Below are 24,637 nucleotides of genomic sequence, written 5' to 3'. Positions count from 1 at the left end.
TCCTAATGGCTGTCCTCCACTTCCTGCCCCAATCAGGCATTCGGGATCACATGATTGTAAACAACTTATGACGTGGTCATACTAATAACGGTGATATTTAAGGTCACAATAATTGTAATATGCAATTTTAGTACTTTTACATCTCTACCTCAGAAAAAATAAAACTCAAATTTACCTATTTACATACTGTGTCTTCAATGTGTTTAGTAGCACAATAAAAGGAGAGAAGTTCAATAGATTGTGTTTGGTCTATTTGATGCAGATGCACCTGTCTCTTAAAGGAATGAGGGCTAACTCTGTTTGGTTTGATCCACATTACTTCCGCTGCTGTCAAAATATGGCCCTGATAGTGTGAAGGAAAGTGTTTGTGTAAAGATAGCGTCTCCTAAAATGAAGAAATAAGAAACAGAATAGCAGAATGCCTTCAGTGCTGACAACAGCTCTTGGCTGGTGTTACTCGTGTATGTGTGTGTGTTCATGTTTGTGTATTTGTGTTTTGGTTTGTGAAGCCAAAATTCCAATGTGTACCTCCTTCCCTCCACAGGGGGACCCAGGGCCTGAGGGACCAAGGGGACTGCCTGGTATGTTGGGACCTCAGGTAAGAAAACGGTATAATATCTGAAAGACTCTGGTTGTTTCATCCCTTCCCTTCTGAACCTCTCAGTGATGCAACTCCTCTAAGTTTTCACTGGGTAGATCTTCACCTTATAAATCCCATATGCCTCTGCTCTCCTCCTCTTCCTACGTATCCCTGTGGCAGGGCCCAGGAGGACGAGCTGGCCCGCCTGGATTGAAAGGTGATAAGGTGATCTAAATATTTATATTATTGCAGTGTATCTGTGTGTAATGTGTCAGTAGCCCAGCTCACAAAATTTGACATATTACAAGATATCCTGTTGAGAATTTAATAACACAAACAACAGCAATGATTTAAATGCAATATTTTACTAAGTTGACATGCTAATCATTAATATGTTTAAATGTGTGAGGTTTCTCATTCTGTTTATTCATAGTAATGATACCCCCACTATGTTTATCATTTTAATGAATTTTGCACTATGTATCTCATGTGCATTTTAAACTGTTGATGTTGTATACCTCTGGCAGGCTAGTGTTGTGTTATATCTCTGTGTGATGCTGTGAAATTTAGGGTGAAGTGGGACAAAGGGGCCATCCAGGAGAGACTGGGTACCAAGGTGATAAGGTAGGCCTTCATCACACAATCACCACTTTGAGGAAAAGATGACTTTCCCTTTAGAATAAGCCATGACTTCACCTTGAAAAGACAATGAATATTATATGTAACTTCATATTTTTTCATATATCACCTTTCAACTTAACAAACAGGATTTCATACCCCTTGCTTGACAAGTAATTAGGGATTAACAGAATAAGTCACAGCACATTTGTTTTTTCTTAATTAGTAAAAGATTAGTCCAAACTTTTCCACAGTTAAAAATGCATTGGTTTTAGATAGATAGAGACATTGCTACATTATTTACATGATGTCATAGAGTAATAGTTTAGCCCTTGTGAGTGTTTGCACACAGATGCAGCATATGCATGCATATAAGACCATTTTAGAGTATTATGTCTGTGCTTTTCAGGGAGCTGCTGGTATACCTGGTTCTACGGGGCCAAGAGGGAAGCCAGGACCACCGGTAAGTTTGTGTGTGTATGCCCATGTGCGGGAAAATTTGCAATGTTTCTGGGCATTTCTATGCTATTTTTTGTGTAAATATGTTAGCCTGCAAGACAGACTAAGCTTTTACTGCTTTTATATATGAGGCAAAGTGAACACTATACCACCATGAAACCTGGACTCTGCTTTTTTCAGCTTGTAAACCCATGTCATGCCAGTGACATTCATAACACATCAGCTTTATCTCAAACTTACTTAAATTGAGCTCCAAGTAGGAAAAGAGGGAATTGAATGAGTGTCTCGACATGGCACCTTCTGCACTTAACTGGGTACATCATAAACTTAACAACCGCCTTGTATGTTATTGAGTAGTTTAGTGGTTTGTGTGCAAAATCTGACTCTTGTAGTGGGTATTTTACTATACTTTACATCAACAATAAAGAGTAATATTAACCCAGGCTGATTTTGAAGAAAAGACAAAAAGGGTCTAGCAATGAAAATAAATATGTTTTCTGTTTCTTTCACAGGGTAAAATCGGTGAAATTGGGGCACAAGGACCACCTGGGCCTCCAGGACCAGAGGTAGGACATATGAATGACAGATTAAAAATTTGTCATACCACACAGTTCCCAGTGTTAGAATGAATGTAGTTAAAGGTCTGCATAACATGATCAGCTTATATGAACAGAAAGCAAACAGCAGTTTGGCTGGCTACACTTTTAAATGATTTTCAGATCTTAATCAATATTTGAAAGGGTACAAGACCACAGACATAAGCACAGTTTGCACTGATTTTTAACATTATAATCTTACTAACATACATGCTTGTACAGGACTGTGAAACCCCACACCTACACACTTTAGTAGTGATGATTTCACAGTGGCAATTCATTTGACATGAGGTCTCACAGATGCTTATGTACACAAACATGACTTTAGAACTCAGAAGAATTCTTCATTGACTGTTGTGGGTATTCTGTTGGAGACAGCCCAACCTGGAATCATAAATATCAAATATGTTTAATAGTGTGGAAAGTGGGATGGTCAATATGTTGTTTTCCTAAATCACAACCGGTATGTCACTCAGTCTAGTAGAGACAAACTTTCAGTGAAATAGTCCTGGACGTGTCTGTTCTGAAGTACAAGATTAGTAAACCTGGATATTTATTAGTTTATGTCAACAGAAGAAGGTGGTAGCAAATCATTAAAATTCAAGCCAGCTTAAACACAGATACTGAAATAAAATTACCATGCTTCTTCTTCACAGTCCTATTAGAGTTTGTAATGTGGTGGGTACAGAGCCAAGTCACAGCCTCTTTTATGATCTTTCTGCTCGTGATTATCATGTAAAGACAGTAAAGATCTATGTTAGTCATAGGGTAAAGTAGAAGGTAGTTAAAATTGCAGTTTCCATACTGCACATGTCTTAGGTTATGGCCATAGGTTTTGCTGAACATTATAGATATAAATGAAACAGAGTATCAACCATTTAATCTACATGACAGTGCCTTCAAATATCAAAACCCAGCTACACTTAAATGCTTCCAAAAATGATTTGGTATAATGTGCATTTGATTACGGATATCTCTGTTAAAGGATGAACAATGAAAAATATAAAATATCCTGGTGGCTGATTAGGTCTGAAAATAAAAGCTATATTAGGTTTTTATCTGTACCCATTAATTTACAAAAACTTGGGATTACCCTGGAATTTCATACATATATATATATATATATATATATATATATATATATAGTCTCTAATACAATTCCTCTCATAAGCTATAGATAATAATAATTTTGCAGACTAAAGTGGTTTCTAACAAGGGCTTTTCTGATGAAAAACCTTTTTGGTGCCCTACAAACTTTACCTTGACACCACAATCAAGCTTTGGATGTGGTACTCAATATATAATAAAAAAATAATAATATTTGCTTGTCTGATGTGCCATCTTATAGGTACTGGAAGAAGACTGCAATGTTTGATGTAACTGACATTTTCTATATTAACTCTTAGCTGGCATAGAGATGTCTAAACATATTTGTCATCTGATGACTCTTAATATGATAGAATTTGAATAATAGAGCAGCCACACTACCTCAATATGCACCAGAACAACTACTGTATGATTGTTCATTTTGCAGAAACGTGCTGCTTTTTGTTTATTGGCTGCAGAACACTTCACCTTTTGTCAAAGAGGTCACTGTTGATGCAATGTTTGTGAAAAGCATGGAAAATGTCAAAGACAATTTTGGAAAATGTCAGCAACATGAGCATAGGTCACAAAGGCCACAGCTTAAGGGCATATGGCTCCTAAAGGTATTCAGCTTCTATCAGCTCAGTGGCAGTCAATCACCATCTTTACATATGCTCTTTTTGCTTACTGCTATAGTCTGTTCCCAAGATTTCCTAAATGCATGTGTCTCTCTGATTCAGGAGGCCTTCATTGATTTTCAGCAATAATCTTTTGTACTACAAAAAACAATGGGTTTCTTTTAACTTGAAAGTTGAAAAGCTTTATGATCCTGCCACTCCCACGATGCACACAGGGATGCAGTGAGCATGTGGGGGATCAAAAACAAGCAGTTCATCATGTGGCTAATGACATGACATGACTCATGACTCTCTCATTTTGTTTTTTGCAAGGGTTTTCCTGGAGACATAGGGATTCCAGGGCCTAATGGTCCACCTGGGCCAAAGGTACAACAGTGTCTCTTTGTCTTTGTCTCCTTCTCCATTAATCTATTAATTTCATCCAACTGAGAAATCTTTTGGCTTTTTTTCAGGGTTTGCATGGTGCCAGAGGGCCCCAAGGCCCACCTGGGCCACAAGGAATACAGGTAAGGCAATTCAACTTAAATCTTACTCATCTGTTTGGATTTTGTGTTACTGGTTTAATATTTGGAAAATATTTCTCATTGAGGGATTTCCATTAGATCATAAGTCTGAGGCAAGTCTTGTCATTCAGCATGTAGGCACATTTCAAACAGTTACTGCTTAGATCCTAATGGGAGTTTTTTTTTTTGCTGGGATATATCTCGGGGCATGTTCCACTGGGTGAAGTCATGATTCACCTTTGCTTATAAAAATCAAGGTTGAATGTTTTCCAGCACTGAAATAAAAAGATCAGAAGTCTGTGCACTTAAGACGTGGACGCGTTTTTATTTGTTCTGAATGTTACAGCATTGACCCTGCGAACACTCCAGTATTTACCTGTCTGTCCAACCATGCTATGGAGACTGAGAGGAAGTCATGCTTTGTTGATCCCTATGGACGAATTAAATGCTTTTTTCTGTTATTGAACATGCTACATACACATTGGCCAGGAATTAAAAGACACAATGCATTCAGAGGACTCTATTGACATGCAGGGATGGAAAGATGTCAGAGTGAGGGTCTGCACTTGTAGAGTGCCATTGCAATTGGAGTTTGGGGGTCTGTATGGGGGCTTAGAACAAACAACCCAGCATTTCTTAAACCAAGTCCCTAGAAACTGAGTTACTGCTGCACCAACTGCGTATCAGTATATGTGTTTGATGAACTGAACTCTTATTTTGCAGGGTGATGAAGGACCACTTGGACCACCTGGCAGCGCCGGCCCTACTGTAAGAAATCCAGAAGCACAAACACACAGATCACAAAAACTGAGGCTTCTGCGGGATTTTTGATTTAAATAACTTAGATGCTCTGTCTGCAAAAAGGAGGAAGAGATGTTCTTAAACCATTTTAAAAGTTGGTATCTCTCGATCATAAGATGCTCATGTGTGTTTTTTTTGCTTGTCTTTGTAGGGAAGACCTGGAAGAAAGGGCTACATAGGTGAACCTGGGCCTGAGGGTTTACAGGTAAGGCTACTTTTGTTGCATAGTGTCTAAACTGTTTCTGTTTAATATGTAGAGCACTATAATTATCTTTTCTGAACATGTTTTTTTCCCATTGCTTACCCCTTTAAACATCCATTTAAAACATTCATTGAAAAGTAACTAGATGTTTAGACATTACAAGGAAATGTAACATAATGCTTTGTTTGTCTTGTTCACTTCCTGCCATTCGTCAAATTTCCATTAATATGGCAGTCTCAATTTATGCATGACTGTCATCTGTAATTGCAGACAACAGGAGGAGTATAGATTAGGACTTTACAAGAAACAGCTGGGAGGTCTCTAATTGTTTTTTCCTTGTGTACATTTTTATGATCCTTTGAATATATTGCTGGCCATGTGCTACGTAGTTCAGAAGAGACAAATATGTGCATCAACAAAAGCTCTTCTTTAGTATAACTTAATGGGCTAATCTTTTATGATGCACTGAGAATTGTGTGACTTTTAATGTAAATTAGATGATTTTACTGTAAATTTGTTTTCAGGTATTACTTAAAAAACACAAAATTCCAGGCCTGTTCCTTCTCATATGTTTGTAATTAGTTTTTTCAATCACCACAATTAGTGTGCAATGATCGAAGTGCTCTGTGTTTTAAAGGTTTTATTATTCTACAATAGACGCTCATACGTACGTACCTCTGACTTCCTTTGCCTGTGTGTTTGTGACCCACTTACAGTGAGCTGAGACTTGCTGTGTTATACACATGCTCTTAATTAGGGGAGAAAATGTTCTCCCCAGGCTTTCATCACACATATCAGCAAACCAATAAGAAGAAACAGAATTTTCCTCCCAGTCCCATGCACTAGAGTGTGCTCCTTTTATGCTTGTAATACCCTGAGTCCTGGGCCAGTGGTAGGGTAGAATAGTGACAGATATCTCTGTAATTGCAGGAAGCTAACCAGCAAACTTGTTTGATGTGTTCTGCTTGCAGGGAGAGAAAGGGGACATGGGAAACATTGGAAAAGTTGGACCACAAGTAAGTTGCTATCACACTTGTAAAGTGCACTACTGTTAATAATTATCACCCCCCTACTGTGCTGTAGAAGCTTTTCATTAGATCTCTATTTGAGGGTGTTAGTATGGAGCTTTTGTGGTTGCTTTAATTGGCTTCAGTTCCTGTCTTTAAAACATTTACAGTAATTTCTTTGAAAAATAATAATTTATTATAATCTTCCTTGTATCTTAAGGTAATGATGCAGTGCAGATTTACCAGTGAATCGGAATCATGTTTTGGAGGGCACCACAGAAGCATTTCTTAATATCTTTCTGCCTTCCTGACCTACTTTAAACATAAAGAAAAATTCTTAACTCTCTCCCAGTACCAAATAGTTTTTAGTCATCACATTATTGGCAGAATAGCACTGTAGAACAGAAATTATTTCTAGTCATCCAACCACAACCACAGATTCACACACCGCATGGCTGTTTCATACTTCATTAATGCTTTCTATCCAACACAAGTACTTGAGAGAAATGTCAAGACATGTTTCTCCTCAGATGAGGAGAAATTCTCTGATGCACAAACTCTCTGAACATCCAAACTATGTCTGTACTTTCCGGAGGCCCCTTAATGTTAATATTTGCATTCTGTGCATAGTGGAAGCAACCAAGTGGGCCATGTTGGACTGTGTTTCTGCAGTGCACATATGAGAGGGATTAAGCACTAACAGCAAAGAGAGGCCTTTGAAGCCTAGGAGGAGCCGTGGGGCTTTGCAGGGGAAAAAAAACAAGTCTAAAACATATGGAGGCTCTAATGAATGACATTACATCACTTTTCAAATAAATTAGCTGTGTAAGAAACTGCGATAGACATTGTTGAACAGCACAGGTTAACCCAAGGCCTCCTGTCTTTGCTAAGCACCCATGTATCACCATGAGGCCTCCCATAAAATGTTTCAAGTCAAATTTTACAAGAGGTTTTTACAGTGTGGTCGATTTTAGCCAATTTAGATTTGCTGCTGAGTACTCAGCCTTCAGTCCACACTAGTAAAAGATGTAGCAGTGCTCAGTTACCAAAGACAGCTACAGGTGTGCATGATATGTTCTTCATATGTCAAATCTTTGCTTTGATTTTCATGTCAGTGACTCACTTACATGTGTATGTGTAAAGAGAGAACCTTAATATTCTTAATGTGTGTCTACCGCTGTATTTCTTTCTAACTGGAAGGTTAATGGGTATACTGGTACAATTGTAACTCTGGCTCTGTCTGAGAAACCAGATCTCCTTTTATATAGTACAGTAAAAGCTTGAATGTGAAGCCCCCGTCACATGGAAACCACTTTTAAACCATTTCCTTCTGTTAAGTGATACGGTGAACTGCATTGTCCCACTTCTTGTCCCAATTAAGGGATTTAAGGTCAATTTAAAGCTCGTGTTCCCATGCCTGCAGGCTGTATCCTTCAGAGACACTGCTACTAATCCTTTACTCAAATGCTTAACTTACCTCCAACAGAATAATACCCTTGGGTCATGATGCATGAGTAACACTATGAGGCTGTTTTAGCTGAGTTAGGGAAAAGCAAACAGAACAGAATCTCACTGTGTTCATGTAAATAGTCTATTTCTTGTCTTAGAGGCTGGCTACAGACTAGATGATTTTAGGCAAAGTCTTGACCTGATTTGATTCCCTGATTTGATCTGGGGGTGTGACCCGTTCAAGGCTTGTTGCAGGAGATTATATGTCTAGTTAATTCTCAAGTGTGTGGTGTCATTTCAATTGTTTGACTACACTGCCAATCTCAAATTGTAATTCTAGATAAGGTTGCCTTCGACCGAATACCTGCAATAGCCAGTGAGAGCCTGCTGACATGGATGTGTCACCAAACAGATGCTGCATTATTTCTGAACTCACAGAAATGGCAGTAAACATAAGCACAAGCATCAGATCCTGCTACAAAGTGCTGCACCTGTATCGTCTTTGTATCCAGGATTTCATAAATATTCACTGTTTTCTTATTTGTTTTTTGTTTTTTGCAAAACAGAATGCTTATCACTGTTGATGACACTGACCATCCTACATATTTGTTTTTCATCTGGAGTCATGCTTGAAGACAGACGTTTTTGAGCAATGCTATGTCCGGGCTATTTACACTTTCGTAGCTCTTACAGAAAGCTTTCTAGTGAGCCTGGAACTTGGGTGACTTTTTGGGGTCTTAAAAGGTTAAATCCACACTAGTAAGTCTGATGTTGGACATCTTTTTATCCATAATCCATTTTTCAATCGTTTCTGCAGCTAGCAGCTTAGCCTGCGGCCATTATGCCTGGTTGTAACCCAGGATGCATTTTGACCGGGCTGTGATTGGGCTGTGACAATGGCAGACTTTTCTGTTGTCATGTTATGCTTTGCCAAACAGGGCATGTGCACACTCTTTGAAACTGGAGAGGACAGCCTGAGTGACTCACAAGAGAGGCTGTTTTGTGGCCCTCAGAGTCACTACAGATAGATGCTTTGATTAATGACTCAAATTCCCAAAAGCACAAGGACTTCTTTTTTAAAAATTTTAATATTTTGAATAATTGTCATAGAATGATTATTTTTTAACTCTTTGGTCTCAAAGAGACAAGAGAACAAGTCTGTGCTAAAAAGTAGTCAGTCATTAACATTTAATGTGTTCAATGCATACAAATCTGAGTTTCAATTTCTGATTAGTTTTTTTTCTTTTGTCTTTATAGCCCCATTACTTTTTAAAATTTCCAACGACGTTGCTGCAGTACACATATTCTTAAAGCCCAGGTTGTCCTGGAGAAAAGGATGTTATGACTTGACTGTGCACCATGGGGTTGACGTTTTACAAGCTTTTGAGGACAAATAGTTCTGGCAAGACTCAATGGTTAAAAAATAGCTAAGGGCTCAGTGGGTTAAAGAGCCACAGAATCATCTTCACTGTTTTTTTTCTTCATAGTACGACATCATTTTCCATGTTCTACAAATTTTCTCAGTAAATAGAAAAACAAACACACCAGACTCAGCATGGAAGGTTCAAGTGTAAGACATTTTTAATCAGATTATTGAGCAGAAAAAAACATCAGAAAATAGCACTCAGTGTGTGAGGACCTTTACATTGTTTCACTTATTTTGTCTCTCTGTTGCTTTACTCTTTGATCCCTTACTTTTTTCATTTGCTGGTTCTTGTTTTTTTTCTTATTTTCCAGTTGCACTTCATGATACAGAAGAAGGTTGCACAGAAAAGTATAGTAAATACCAGGATATAAACTATGTGATTATGTGCTGGAAGTAAGAATAGCAGCCATATAGAATCTTGTAACCGGTTAACTCATTATAAAGAAGGGAAGTTAGCGCCTAAAATTGGCTCTCACAACCAGAGACAGCCGCAGTCTGACCACGCTGGCTTTTGTGGTCCACCAGAAGTGAGACCATGGCCTGCAGTTGGCCAGTTACATGAATTATTACAACAACCCTGTGATTTAGTTTGGGTCAGATATTCTGGTAGTTTACAGAGTCCTGGTGGCTTACTGCATGTGCTGTGGGGCTACATGTGTGCAGTTTTGTGGCTTTGGTTTGGAGTGGGTTGTGTATGTGTTGCCTTATGCCTTCCGTCATTTTCCTCATCAACTTTTACGATTTTTACACCCTTAAAATTCCTTAACAAAAATAAACACATTTAAAGGCTTTCAGAATGTGTAGCTCTCCATTCTGGCAGAGTATCTGCTCAGCCACCCAAAGATTCACAACAGGTCAGGATTGTGTTGTGAAGAGGCTGGCACTGGTCCAAACCACAAGCCCTGTCCCAGACGACTGATCTGAAAGTGTTTAAGCTCTTAGGTTCTGTGTTTTATGTTTTACACACACAGGCCTCTTCACCATGTTACATTTATCTTTTTTGAAGGAATCTGTAATATGATACAGTTTGAGGTGAAATCACCATCTCCCTGATGATTCCCACTCATTGCTTTTGTTTACAAGAAGTACAGTTTCTACCTTTTGAAAGACAGCATAGTTCACTTCCAAGACTCCAAAAGTTTGAGAAACATTGCAAGGCTACAACGTTTTCTGGCTTTGAACGTTTTTTTTATTACATTATCCTGGATGATCAAGCCCATGTGGGTTTTGCAAACAATTTTTGGATGAATTAAAGTATTCCATGGTTAGTCGCCTCTGAATCAAATGCTTTGCCTTGTTTTGTTCTCTCAGTTTACTGAAGCTTGATTAAGTATTAAAGCTTGTCACACTCCAAATATAAGAGAAGAAATTCAGCAACTCAAAACATACTTTTAATCATAAAAATCAATGCCTTTCTCTTATTTTAATATTATCGACTCAATAAAGTCAGCCTTAAATTTTTTATTTTTTTTTTACAGGCTAGAAGGTAATTTTGTTTGGATTAGTAAGGCATGATATTGTTATCTGTCGTGTTTTGCATTCTCCATGTCAACCCAGGTTTAAAATTGACCATTTAGGTTAAAAAAGATCAAGTTCACATGGACGACTTTGGTGTTTTCATGAAATACTTCTTTGTCTCCTCTCTCAACTCTAATCTTTCCACTCTGTTTCTCTTCTCCTCTTCTCTCCAGGGTCCGCTAGGCCTGATCGGGATAGCTGGGGTGATGGGAGTTCCGGGTGAAAAGGTAAAGAGTGTGTTTCTCTATCATTAGCCTGTCAGTCAGCATCAGCTGGTTGCTTGTCAGTTGCAGACCCCTGTAATTTAGGCTGTGTTCAGCAGCCATGGTTTAAGGCCCCGGAGGGCTCCAAACAAATGCTTAGATAGGCACTCTCCATTTTCACTTTCACATCAATATCTATAATTGTCAAAGCCGTCGCTCTCCATCTCCTCTCTCCATCTCTCTTATGAACAAGCAGTTTCAAGGTGAAAATTTGTATTATGCAATAAGTGACAAATCCATTTGAACAAATTTGCCTGACACTGTGCTACAGTGTAGTTGCGCATGTGTGTGCTGCTGTCATCTGTATTTTACTGTTGCTTTTTCAAACATGTCAACTTTTAGAGTATCAACAAGGACATAAAACAGCACTGGTGGAAGTCACATATGAATAGTTATGATGCAATCTGGAGAGGCCTGAGGCTTTCTTCTTGTTTATCTTTTATTACCTCTCGGATCAAAAGGTAATCCTAACAGTGATATCAGCAGCATCCAGTGAAATGATTATCCCAGTCAATGTATTATTTATAACAGTCCTCTAGTCTGCTACCTGTCTCCATTGTTTCCTCCTGTTTTATATAGCAAACGTGTTCTTCTTTCATTCCTACCCAGACGCCCCCTGTGTGTCAGAACATGTTCTTCTGATGGGACGTCTGCTTGTCAGACTCTTTTTTCCTCTGCCTCCCGGTTCATTCTATCAGCACCAGCCATACCCTGACAGCCCACAAATGTCTGTTTTTTGGGATAGTTAAATTCAGTTGAATATCTTATGTTTATAATACAGAGCTTTCACACTTTTCTGCTCACCCTCAGATAGACCTGCACAGAACTTTAAGGATACTTGCACAGTCATGAATGCAATGCAATTCAAGAAGGATTTTGTCAATGCAGCTTTATCTCTCATACAGAGTCACCTTTGCTTTTAACATATTGTTCAAAGTGCCACCAGCTGGGGTTCAAAGTCCCTGCTTACCACTCAACCAGCTGTCACTCTAACCTCCTGTTTAAGAAGCTGCTCTCCAGTTTCATTGCTCTTCATTAGGAAAAGTCTATGAGAAACTATGATGGGATTTTTCTGTGTTTAGGTTCAAGGTCACAGTAAATGATGTGCTCTCTCTCTCTCTCTCTCTCTCTCTCTGTTTCTGTCTAACTCTTTATCCCTAGGGCGACAGAGGACCAGCAGGTCCAACAGGTCCAGTTGGGGAGAAGGGGCCAAGGGTAAGTACAGTCTCTCTGGACATGCTGTAGTCCTGCACCTTGTCTGAGACCAAGCCCATGTGTGTGTGTTTTTTTTTTGTAAAAATCACCCAGTAAATCAGAAAAGCTTCTACAGCCTATCAGAGATTGAATACCTTGTTCAGCAAACTAACAACTGAGGACAATTGATTTTAAACTGAATCAGTTGAAGTGAAGCAATTCTGGCTGTCAAATTCCGTAGACTTTACTTTGGAGTAGAACTTACAGGTTTTAGTTCTTGGAAATGAAAGCTGAAGACCAAAAATGTGATATCTCTGCTTAGTCTTAAATTCATTAACAATAACTCTTCAATAAATAAAAAAATGAATTTGCAGTTAATATACTCCAGCATTTTACTCCAGCATCAGACTGACAAACTGAATAAGAGTCTGACCAGAGTAAATCAACCACTCCTCTGTTCAACTTGCGGTAGTAAAAGGGCTTCTATGGAGTTTTGTGCGATTACATCCAATGCTGTAATTTGGAATAGGAGATAATTGATGCTGTAATGATATTTTAGTAGAGTTTTTGTTTCATGAAAATCTCAAACATTAGGTGTATTTATTTGGAAATCCAATCTTTGCACATACCTCTGTCAAGTACAGTAAAAAGTTTGGGATTTCCCCATGTGTATAATAGGGGTGTTCCTAATCAACTATTTTTTAAGAAGATGAAATGCAAATTGAACAAACTTTTTTAGAGTTAGGAAGACAGAAAACAGTCAAAATTATAGCACAGGCATCTAACACAGTTAAATGGGGTCACAGTGTCTTAGAGGAAATTACGTCAGAGTGTTTGGCGAGATGTTGTATATGCTAGCAGTGCAGGCATTACGAGCAACACCCTCTTGCCTGTGCTAATTGTTCGAGTCTACAGTATATGACGGTTTAACCATACAGCCTACATATAAGTTTCTCCTTCTTTACATTACATTGAATTACATGACATTTAGGCTCTATATTTGAAAATATTAGTGTGCATATAGGATGAGTATGGCTGTTTAATTACAGGGATTTTTGATTCAGCTTATTGGTCTGATTCTTGATAGATTCTTAGAGATAACAATTTGTCAGTCACTCTGGTTTTATGGGCATGGTATTTTTTAAGGGTGGTTTCATATTAGGGACCCGTGCTCAGGTATCCAAATACACTTAGCCCCAAAGTCCTGTTCATTTGATCATTGCAATTACAGAAGTACTGGATTTGGCTTTGGTGCCTCAGTCCACTCAAAGAGGTGGTCTTGGGCAAAACTTGCGAGTACTCGAGACCGGTTTATGGGAGACATTCCTGCATGCAGTTGTGCCAAGACATCCAAACGTCTTCAGTCTCATCAATAACCTTCATATCCATGCAGCACGGACCCATTTCATCCTCTGAGCATGGTAGAAGTGAAAGTAGGAAGGGAATTGTTGTTAATGTATTCAAATTCATTAAAACATTCAAGGTGACAGGATTGTCTGCACAAAACATAAACCGTCACCTGGTGGATGAGACAAGTAGTCCCCATTATTGTTTCCTCTTCTTTTCTCTTGTGACAGATTTGCAAACCAACTGTGTGCTAGGGATGCATTGGTACTCGATAAAATATTGAACCGTTCGGTCCACTCTGCACAGGACAATACGCCCTTGTGGACCACAGATTTTTGGATTTGTAATTCATTTTGCACTGATGGTTTACAGGCCATTGTGTGTGTCTGTTTGCGCGTCTGTCCTGGCAGGAGAAAAGCCCTCCCCATGAGTTAATGTCCAATCATTGTTGTTGGTCCACCCACACAGCCCCTCTCACACTGTTTTGGAGCTGGGTTCACGCTGCCGCTCTCACACAGCAGCGGAAAAAAGAAAACGAGTGGAGGAGTTGAGACATTTGAAGAAGCACCAGCTTCATTCAAATCAGCGGTGTGGGTTAATTTCAGTTTTGCCATCAAATATAATGATGAGGGAGTGAAAACTGTAGACAGCGTAAGCATCCTGATACATCGCTTCCCAAACACAAGACAGTGGAGCGACTCGAGTTGTTTCCGTGCTGCGTCATGTCTCCTTCTCGTCTCACCATCACACATCCATCAGCTGTTGGCTGTGCTATCATCAATCAGAAGCTTAACATGTTAAGCGTGACAGGCTGTTGTATACTGCAGCAGTAAACTTAGCCAAACAAACTCTCTTTCAGCGCCGTAGAGTCCACTGTTAGCTCCAAAAACCACAGTTCTAGCCCCATTTAAACGTTCTATTTGTCGACAGCACAAAGCAGAGACACACACTCGCTCACCAACGCACACACACTTACATGAATGCTCATCTGTGCGTCACGTCCAACACTGTCAAAGCTCATATGAAAAAAAAAGCACACAAAATGATCAAATAAACTATTTCTCTAAATTACAGCAAACGTGTTATTGACAGAAAGATTTCTTTTGAGTGTTTTAAATATGGATGTCCTTAAAGAGGATGAGAAATAGTTTAATTTTACTGATGCAGCTCTTTATATCTCAGTCTGTTGTAAACTGTGTTTAAAGTAGCCTACTTTCAAAATAATCAAAATGTTTTTTTTATTATTATTGTAATTGTGGCAATGAGTACATAGTGTAGCAAAGTAAAGATGTGGTAGACTATTGGAATGAAAGGTTTGATTTGTAGAGCATCAAAATGTTCAGTTTGAGTCAGAGTTAGAAAAGAAAAACAGAGTTTAAGCATTGATAGCCTATTCAATAAAAGAAGAGTTAGTAAACATTTCTAAATAGACCTCAATGCTTGGTGATTATGACTTATAGCTGAATAAAGGACATATTATCCACCAATCTATTTTTTTTTCTTAAATTTAAAAAAAGTGTTATATTATTCAGTACACCAGTGATACTGGAATTTGTTTACTGTAAAATGCAGCTTTTACTGACAAGCAAAATAAAGAGGTACTTCGGGAGAAAAAACTTCTCTTTATGCACAAAACACGTACCAGGTATGGACCGTATCGTGGGTTACCTGTACCGTTGCACCCCTACTGTGTGCATATCACTACCTACTGTATTTGACTGTGTGCTCAGGCATAGGAAAATGTTACTGAAAACAGTCCAGCTGCAGAGAGGGGCAGGGGGAGCAGTCATGCCCAGGCAAGATACGAAACAATCATGCCAAAATGAGTGAGTGAAAATGCTCCTTATTTTATCCGGGCTCAAGATAGTGTCAAAAATTAATAGACAGAGGTAATACATTTGACTTGAGTATCCAAAGTGCCACAATTTTACTGCTGTTAATGTAGAACAGTTTGCATAACTCAGTTGTTATTATAACATTGGATAACTGCCCTTGGTTAAAGACTTGCTGCTTAGTTGAGAAGCTGTAGCTCTCATGCACAGTGTCAAATACATGGTATTCCTGGAATGTAGGCTCATGTTGCACAGAAAGATGTTTCAGCATATTGCTGGTGTTTCCACCCTTCTTGAAATTATCATGTTTCAGACATTACACATTGCTCTACTGTTATCTTTTGTTTGTTTTGATTGCTCTTTAGCTTCAGTTTGCAGAAGTCTAGATGGGTGTTTGATAGGCTGTCATAGAAACATACCTCAGTGACTGGACATGATGAGTTCAGAGGCATACAATTTTGATAGACTCTATAATTTCAAACCGTCAAACCTACATGGAACTCAGCCCCGTTTCAGAATCCTATTTGGCCTGCATCCCTCACTGTCCTGGGGCCTTGGATGAACTCCATGCCTCTGGCTCTGGGCCCCGTGCCTGACCTATCTGGCTTGCAGTAGGGCTAGAAGGCCGACTGTTTGGCTGGCTGTAGGAAAGGATGACTAATTTGGTGGCTGGATGGCTAAATAGTTTGATGATTGAATCACTGCATGTGTGACTGCATGTTTGACTGAGGATGATTTTGAGACTTATGTAAGGAGCTATGATGATTTGTGTGAAACATTTTGAATTATAATGTCACTTAATAGTAAAGGGGTGGCAGTACATTTGGCTGTTTCTCCAAAGACTGAAATGATTATCCCAGAAAGTTCTGTTTCAGCAAACTCAAACCACATCAGTCTTGACTTGCTTTGTCTGTTATTGTGTTATTACTCCCTCAGGTTGGCTACAGATTTACAAATTATATGATTGTCAAATCTTAACTGATTTTAAAACCATACCAGGCCACAGACAGAAGGACAGTTTTATCAGTTTCAGTTTCTAACATTTTAATTATCATACTACGCACATCCTATATGATTTGGCTAGACAATACAAATACAGAGGGACCATTTGTAGAAACACTTTTGAAGTAGTGATTCCACAGATGCCATATCTCACAAAAACTCTGGTGATAAAATGTGACTTCAGAATAAAACAAATGTGACAATGTATTATAATGGCTGTAAGCTGTCTGTAAGCTGTTAAGTATGCATTATCCGGTTGGGGATGCTTCCAAGTGTGCTCCCTGTAATTGGCTATAGTATGCATTATGTTAGAGGCAGCCTGATCTGGAGTTGAAATATATCTGACATTTATTGTTCAAGATTAGGAAGGTTCCTACTTGTTGGGAGCAGAAAAGTAATTGATAACACACACTTAGACAAATCATTAGTTGCTATAACCCCGCTTCCCCATATCTGTCCAAAACCACTTAAATCAGGCAGTGTGTGGCCAGCCTGTGAGCGAGAATTGGTTGTGAACAGCAGCTGTCATTTCTTCTCTGGGGGTCTGGATAACTTTTCATAAAACTAAACAGGAACCATACTTTTCAAAAATGTTTGAAGTAATGCTTAGTCACATGTGATGACCTTTGTTGCACAGCCTTGCTCTGCTGTCGTTATTCCTCTGCTAGCCATTGTTAAAAAATTAAACTGTAATTCTGCATAGCTTCTAATAAGCTTTTGTCCCAACAGTGACATGACTTCTTGAATGCCTTTTAAAATGGTCTCATTTTTGTTTTGCTGTCAGGGCTATCCAGGGTTGCCAGGAAGTCCAGGGGACATCGGCATGCAAGGTGCACCTGTAAGTGTTAAACTCGCCAGTTCTAGCATATATTTATCTGAACATGTTTTTCGCTGTATGTATCTAAATATTTATTTCCAAATGCTTAGGACACCCACTGCATTTATATTCTCCCTTTCTGAAATCTTTCTTTCCTTGTGTCTTGCTTCCTCTGGTTTTTGGATTGAGTATTGCACAAATTAGTTCTTGATTGTCTGAGAAGCTTGCATGCATTGACTCCCATTAACTCTACTGTTGGCTGGATATTATAAACACTAAAATTACAAGATTTTTAGGACTTGAAAACTGATTAAGGAATATTCTCCTTTCTAAACACATAAAGTATTAGGGGGAGATTTGGTGTATCAGTGTTCTTGTTCCCACAATTTAGTCTAACCAGTGTAAACAATCTGGCTTCACTGCATGATTCGACAGTAGTTCTGTAGAAGCTTTTGCAGTACGTCTCTTAGGTTACATGACAAGTGATGACGTGGGTTAAAAGATGCAGTGAGAGGTCTGCTGTGTTTAGCTTCTGTTGTATTCTCACTGTCTGGTCTGGTCCATATTATACTGAAGGGGCAGTATAAAAACCTTTCACAGTTGCTTTTTAATTCAGTTTCCGTATTTTATAATCCGTATTTGTCTGTCTCCCACCCTTTTTTTTTTTTTTTTTTTGTTACACAGGGTCCACAGGGGCAAAGGGGCATTCCAGGCATCGCTGGGCCAAAGGGCAGAAGGGTAAGAGCTGTCTTAATCTTTTAGGCATTAGTTCTACTAGTCCCAAAGCTTATTTTCAACTTAAATGTGACCATGAAAACTTTCCTTATCAGAGCCTTGGTTGTCTGTTTTGCATCACAGCTCCATTCTCATAAACTGGAGGTGAAAGCAATTAAACGACATATGTTTGTCCTTCCACTTGGACTAAGCTTTTTTATGGGTGCTTTTACAACTGTTTCATAAGCCCCCTGACTCTCATGGTGGAAGACATTATGGTAATGTCAAATGGATATGGTGTGGTGATACTGGTGAGACACCATGTGGCTGAAAAGAAAATGACACCTTCAGTTGAAGGGGGGAAAAAGGCAATTGTGGTCAGGCTCCTTGGAGCTTTTACATTTTATCACAAGATACTGAGGTGCATTATGTTACATTAAAAATATAAGGAATCATCACAATAACAGCAACTGATTTGTTTCTGTCATCATTAGCATATTTATTTCATTCTCAATCATAGTTTTTACAGACTTTAAGTGTTGTTGCTTGAACCTTTTTGCCAACTTTTCTCTCAAGGAATATGTTGGCTGCATGTCAGCCAAGCTTTTATCTGATAGAATATTGTTTGTGCTTCTTTGTGTGTTTCTGATAAGTGGCCAGGTCCTGAAGTGCTCTGACTATGACAATATCTTCCAGTCTCTCTTTTGTGCAGCTGTTAGGATCTCGTTGCTTCCAAGCAGCAGCACATTCTGGGGTGCCTTCTTAGTTTTACCTTTAATTTTCTTTAGATTTAAACTGAAGGTTTACTTGGACTTCTCTCTTTGACAGTACTACCCTACACTGTCATCATTAAAGCCTTCTAATTCAGTTTTTGTCAGTTTCAAGTAATGCGAGAAAATGTACAGGGAATGCTTTTCAGCCAAATGATTATTACCTACAACCAAACAATTTCTCATACTTCATTAATCATGAACACTTCACTTCCTTTTTCTTCAGCAACTTACTTTCCTTGGTTGGATATTTTGCCATGTGAAAACATATGGCTGCATTTAACATACTGTAGCTTGTGTTGTTTACTGTAACACTTAAATATGTCAGTTAGTGGCTGCATCTTCTGCCTTGCTAAGGTACCACAACCATTGAAAACCAAAAAAAAAACAAATCCTTTGAGCCTGGTGGTCAGATGTTCTTTTTGTAAGATGAGGTTTTTGGAAGAGATATCGGAATTTAGCATGCATCATTTCTCAATACTATAGTTTGTCAAGAGAGATTTACCTCAGAACACATCATCAAAAAAAGTGAAAAGGAGCTGTCACACCACTTAGCCTCACTCTTGTGATTTCATCTTCTGATGAATAAAAAAACCGAGCTGTATCCCGGAGCTAAATGATGTTACGTGCACCTGCCTTTGTTGGCACACACCTGCGCCAGTTCGAGGTGACTTTTTATTAGGAATAAGAGAAAGTACAACATATGAACTATGAGCAACTTCTTTCAGATCTTTATAAAAAAATCCTCTCAATTTTAATAATCACAAACAGTGATCTATAGGGATGCCAGATCTGGCTTTGTCCCTGTAAATAAATTGCATTTGGACATCACCCAATACTGAATAAAGATCATGCACTAGGATTAATTAAGAAGTCATATGCTTCGTTGTTTGAGTAGGTATGTAGCATAAATTGATATTATATTTGAATGTGTTTCTCAACTTTGTGAAACAACATTTAAAGAACAGTTTAAATTAATGGTATGTATTATTGCAAATATTTGTAATTGTTAGTGCTGTCAGTCGATTAAACAAATGTACCTTATTAATTACAGGCTGTATGATTTACTGATTAATTAATTGCAACTGATTGTATGTATGGATAATATTAGCAGAACTGCAGGTAGATTTACTGTATAATCCTGTTTTTAATTAGTTATGTATTTTAATTTATTGGTATATAATCATTTGTAGCCAGTATTTGACTCTGGTCTTCTGGTCGTTGGTATCACTCATGACCAAGTTTTACATACATGAGCTTGCATGAGGCTTTTTGTTAGTGATGTCATGAAAGTTTGAAATGAAAAAATGTTCTTTTTAGCAGCATTGGGACTTTTAAAGGAGTGAACTTTTAAACAGGGACATCTGCACATTAGTAGATGAATTCAGCATTCGTGGACATAGTATTTCAGCACGACTCTGCATGCAAATGAGTGTGCTTGTGCTTGTCTCTGTGTGTGTCTGTTTGTGTGTGTGTGCTCTTGAGGAGAGCTCACAGACACAGGCAGGAGGGGGAGAGATAGAGACTACATGCTGTCTTATTAATCACTCCTGGATGGGATGTATCGTTTAGACGTATAAAATGATAATTATTTTAAGACCACGAAGTGCATGGCTTGTTTTTTCATCCAATTTCCAACGCTACAGTAGAAAAAAGTAGAAACGGTGATGTGTGACATCAGTGCGATTAATCGCTATATAAAAAATGTACACATTATTTTTCTGGTTAATTAATAGAAATGAATGTGTTAATTTTTTGACAGTACTAGACAACACTTTGTCTAAAGTCTTGAAAGTAAGCAAAAATTACATTCCAATTTAAAATCTGCAACAAATTGGTCAGAAATCAAAGTTCCTGGATAGAAAAAAATGACATTAGATAAGGACAAAGTCTGAATATTAAATCATAGCTATGGCATACAAACTTGTAATGCAATACGTGTAAATGAAGGTGATGTTTGCATAAAATCAATTCTCATTTTGTATTGTTAACTGATTACAAGGATTCAGTTTGACAAATAGGGAACACATGATCCAGTAACAATGCTCAACAGATAATCTCTTCAGATAAAATCCAGATAGCAGGAGAGATGTGCTACAGGAAGGAGCAAAGAGAGGGGCAGACCAACAACGTCTATCCGCCCCAAAGCTTTTAGGGTACAGAGTGACCTGAGAGGGATAGGAGACTGACAGGAAGCTAGAGGCTCAGGCAGAACTAGAGCTGATGGAGATCCATCAAAGGTAGAGATATAAAGGATGAAATAAAAGGGAGGCTCAAAGTGGAAAACTCCTTGATTACGGGTAAGGGAAAGCAAAGGGTTTATGGATGTATTTAAAGATCTTTATCAGTCCCCTTGCTGGTGTGGTGGTGCTACAATGCCCAGAAACACTTAAATGTTTTTAGGAGCAGCGTGCTGCCACATCAGAGTGGAAACTCCCAAACAGAGGAAGAATACAGACTGATTACTTTGTTGATGTTTTCTCAGAGGTTACTGTGCAAGTGTCAACCACAGTATGGTACTTTGATGCTTAATGTCTTCCTGTGCTACATTGTTCTTTGTTGAGTGATGTTCAAAGGTGTGTCATGTTGCTATCACATAGGGGCCCCGGGGTCCAGATGGTCCACTAGGAGAACCAGGCTCTGAGGGACCAAAGGTAAATATGCAACCCACCATAATGAAAAGATCGACATGTGCACATGACTATAGGATATTCAAGTGCTTCTTCATGTGATATGTAGCTACTCCTGTATTGATACCGTTGTTTCACAGCTGGAATTATCTGCTCAACTTGGAAACACCAATTTTGTGACTACTTTTGAGGCATAAATTTTTGATTTTTATCTCTGCCTTTCTAAAATGTGTCATTCTTCCTTTGCAGGGTGAAAGGGGTGACCCTGGTCAAAAAGGAGAGCCTGGATTTATTGTAAGTAGTTCCAAAATAAACATCAGTAGATCATATATTATAAAACCTCAACTACAGAAACACTTGCTAAATGGTTATAAAGCTGTTAATGTTTCATGTCTTGCATGTTACAGGATGGAGGCCTCAGGCTCTTGAAAATGAGAAGGCAAATTGAGTAGTCTCTTCCTCCATCCTGAGCTGAGATCATGATTATCATAGTAGAAGGTTTCAACCTGGAGCATCTTTTTAGCATCAAATTCCTTTTGAGGGTGCACACTGACCTCATGGAGAAACTTAACTACATCAACATTACCATGGTATCTAGAACAGCCCTCAGGCCTCTGTGCAATCTGTAATCAGTTGTTACTTGCAGAGTTGGCCTTTGTCTTCTCACCTCAATATCTAATTATACCCACATGCCGTCATTATGTAAGGCCTCTAGCTTCTCTAAAGAAACCTGAGCTAAATCTCTTTAGGTGTAGCAAGATAAAGGTAATATTTGTATTTAACTGGCCAGATGAAAGAACAGCTGCAAGAGTGCATGCAATGCCTTTTTTAAAGGAAAGGGGCAAGCTTTATTTTTCCAGTAAGCAACTAAAACACTCAGTGTACGTATATTTAATGTAGAAAATGTTTGTAGCAATGTCTCTATTTATCTGATGCTCCTAGAGGTGCCATTCATCAAGGTTAAGTGTAGAAGTAAAGTTAACTGAGTATTTTCATGGGGCCTCTAAGTTGCAAAATTTAATTGTGCATTCTTCTTCAGAAAATATCAAAGCTTAAAATTAAGTATTAAAATGTCAATGAAAAAAAGCCTCCACTCCTTCAGGATAATTTGATGTTGTGCATAAAATTATGTCCGTGTACAAACTAGTTCACAAAAAACAAACCAATGTCTTTTTTTGCATAAATTGATAATAGTCTGCTTGAAAACAGCAAGTGGTCCATTGAAAATTTCTATTCTACAGGGCAAGGCTGGAAGTCCAGGAGAGAGGGGCCCTCGTGGAAAACCTGTAAGTAAAGCTCAACTTGTTTTTCCATCAAATTTCTTTCTCAAAGCTTTAATTTTCCTCCTAACTTTAGTGATACGTTTCACTATGAACACAGGAAAAAACACAGACTTGTAAAAACACCTCCACATCCTCCTTTCACCTGTAATATGTATAATTTTGTTTAAAGAGTGTGCACCAATAAAGTCAACCTGGAAGGAAGTGGTCCAATTTTAAACAAAGTGCTGAGCAGTGTTTTCAGCCTCATATTTATAACATATGTACTGGTATTCCCCTAACTCATCTGGTGTTTTGCAGACTTCTGCCTCAGCATACAGTTAAAACATCACAGTTTTATTGTTTGTACTTCTGTCTTTTGTAACACTGTTACAAAACAGTATTTTAAGTATTGAGAAGGACATTCTGTATTTGTAGAACACATTTGTCAGTCCTCTGGTGGAGAACTGTTTGTAAGAAGCATTGTTACAAGCACATTTACCACTAACGTGTGATAGTACGCTTAAATTACATAATAGTAATAGTCTGTGACATCAGACAGCTGATTTATTGGCTCCACTTATGATCAGATGTTAACAAACTCCTTAGGAGAAACATTTTACTGTAATAGCCAATACACTGTAAGGCATGCATTTCATACAAAGAAAGGTACTTTCACAGATCTCAGTGTCCTGAAAACTTGGTTTTTCAGTTTTTACCTTCAAGAAGATGATACATGTTACTTGAAATGTTTTGGAACTATAATAGGTTAAAGTAACTGATACTCCACAGATGGTGGAGATGTAAAAACATGAACAGATAAAAATCAGATTTCAAACCATTGCAGGCTTACTTACAGTCATCTTTTCTCCTTGAGTGTTTCAGAAGTTTGTTTTAACCATTTATGCCGGGGTTCATGAAAAGAAAAGCGTTATAACCTGTTTGAAAAGGAATTCTGGGATCTGTTGTTTGGTTTGTCTTAATTCTTACAGATGAATGGGCTGTTCTTCATGAAGTGGTTTAACATTTTGTTGCAAGATAATTCACAGCCTGCTCAACTCAAGGGTAATCCTTGACATCTGGTTGCTTGATCCTTAAAATAGATGATGGTAAAAGGAATAGCAGGAGCAACAGTCCAAATTCACTTTAAAATGACACCAGAAACAAGATGCCCTGCTTCAGCAACTATTCTGGTAATGTTAAATAACATACAAAAGTGACATTGCAAGAATACAACTGAGGTTCTGTCCTTGCTGTCAGTCTTTATCATGAGGAAGTTTAAACCTGACATTTTTTGTTGTCTTTGTTTAAGCAAACATAGAGCCTTGTGCTCTCATTCTCAGATGTAGATACACACAGATTCATTCACACCTATAAGCTTCCATACACATATACTTTGGACCAGTTCCAACCTGCCTTCAATCATCATTTCTGTTGTCCACCTCCGGACCCATAGCGCCATCTTGTGTCTGATCAACTCTCTGCCAAACTCTATGATATATCAGTCTTCAACAGTTTCATACTCTATGATTTTGAATCAATGTGATTCTGATTAATGTGTCTCTAATTCATGTCATCATCAGTGAAGTCAGAGCCTATTAATCTCAGTCTTCTTTGTGAATTGGCACAACTCATTGTGTTGCAAAACACAAAGTAATTTAGTTTCCATAAATCTTTTAAAGATCGGTTTCATTGCCCTCACTTCTGTCAATACCTGTCACTGCTTATACATTTATGAGCATGCATGTCAGATGTGCGAGTGTTTAAGTGTATCTCCCTCATGGTTATCCTGTCATCTTACAGGTTATCTCCTATGTTAACATAGTGAATAACAGTAAATGTTAATGATGAGCCATGTTGTAGTGTTTCGCCATACATCATTTAAACCAGTTTATATCAAATGTTTGGTTGTTACTTCCGAACCTT

General features: G+C 38.3%; 1 protein-coding gene across 1 annotated transcript in view; it reads left to right on the top strand.

The window, feature by feature from the left end:
- LOC121512469 (collagen alpha-1(XXIV) chain) overlaps positions 1-24,637 on the top strand; it is a 117,867-nt gene that overhangs the window by 57,546 nt on the left and 35,684 nt on the right. Inside the window, exons 15-31 of the mRNA XM_041791750.1 lie at positions 545-598; positions 761-805; positions 1,151-1,204; positions 1,608-1,661; positions 2,170-2,223; positions 4,290-4,343; positions 4,430-4,483; positions 5,204-5,248; positions 5,433-5,486; positions 6,455-6,499; positions 11,057-11,110; positions 12,308-12,361; positions 17,306-17,359; positions 18,023-18,076; positions 21,423-21,476; positions 21,702-21,746; positions 22,694-22,738. Of these exons, the coding sequence (XP_041647684.1) occupies positions 545-598; positions 761-805; positions 1,151-1,204; positions 1,608-1,661; positions 2,170-2,223; positions 4,290-4,343; positions 4,430-4,483; positions 5,204-5,248; positions 5,433-5,486; positions 6,455-6,499; positions 11,057-11,110; positions 12,308-12,361; positions 17,306-17,359; positions 18,023-18,076; positions 21,423-21,476; positions 21,702-21,746; positions 22,694-22,738 (873 nt within the window). The remainder of the gene's footprint in view (positions 1-544; positions 599-760; positions 806-1,150; positions 1,205-1,607; positions 1,662-2,169; positions 2,224-4,289; positions 4,344-4,429; positions 4,484-5,203; positions 5,249-5,432; positions 5,487-6,454; positions 6,500-11,056; positions 11,111-12,307; positions 12,362-17,305; positions 17,360-18,022; positions 18,077-21,422; positions 21,477-21,701; positions 21,747-22,693; positions 22,739-24,637) is intronic.

This window comes from Cheilinus undulatus, linkage group 7 (assembly GCF_018320785.1).
Source record: "Cheilinus undulatus linkage group 7, ASM1832078v1, whole genome shotgun sequence".
Classification (NCBI taxonomy): Eukaryota; Metazoa; Chordata; class Actinopteri; order Labriformes; family Labridae; genus Cheilinus; species Cheilinus undulatus.
The sequence above is the reverse complement of the archived record's forward strand: the minus strand, read 5'-3'. Positions and strand labels throughout refer to the sequence as shown.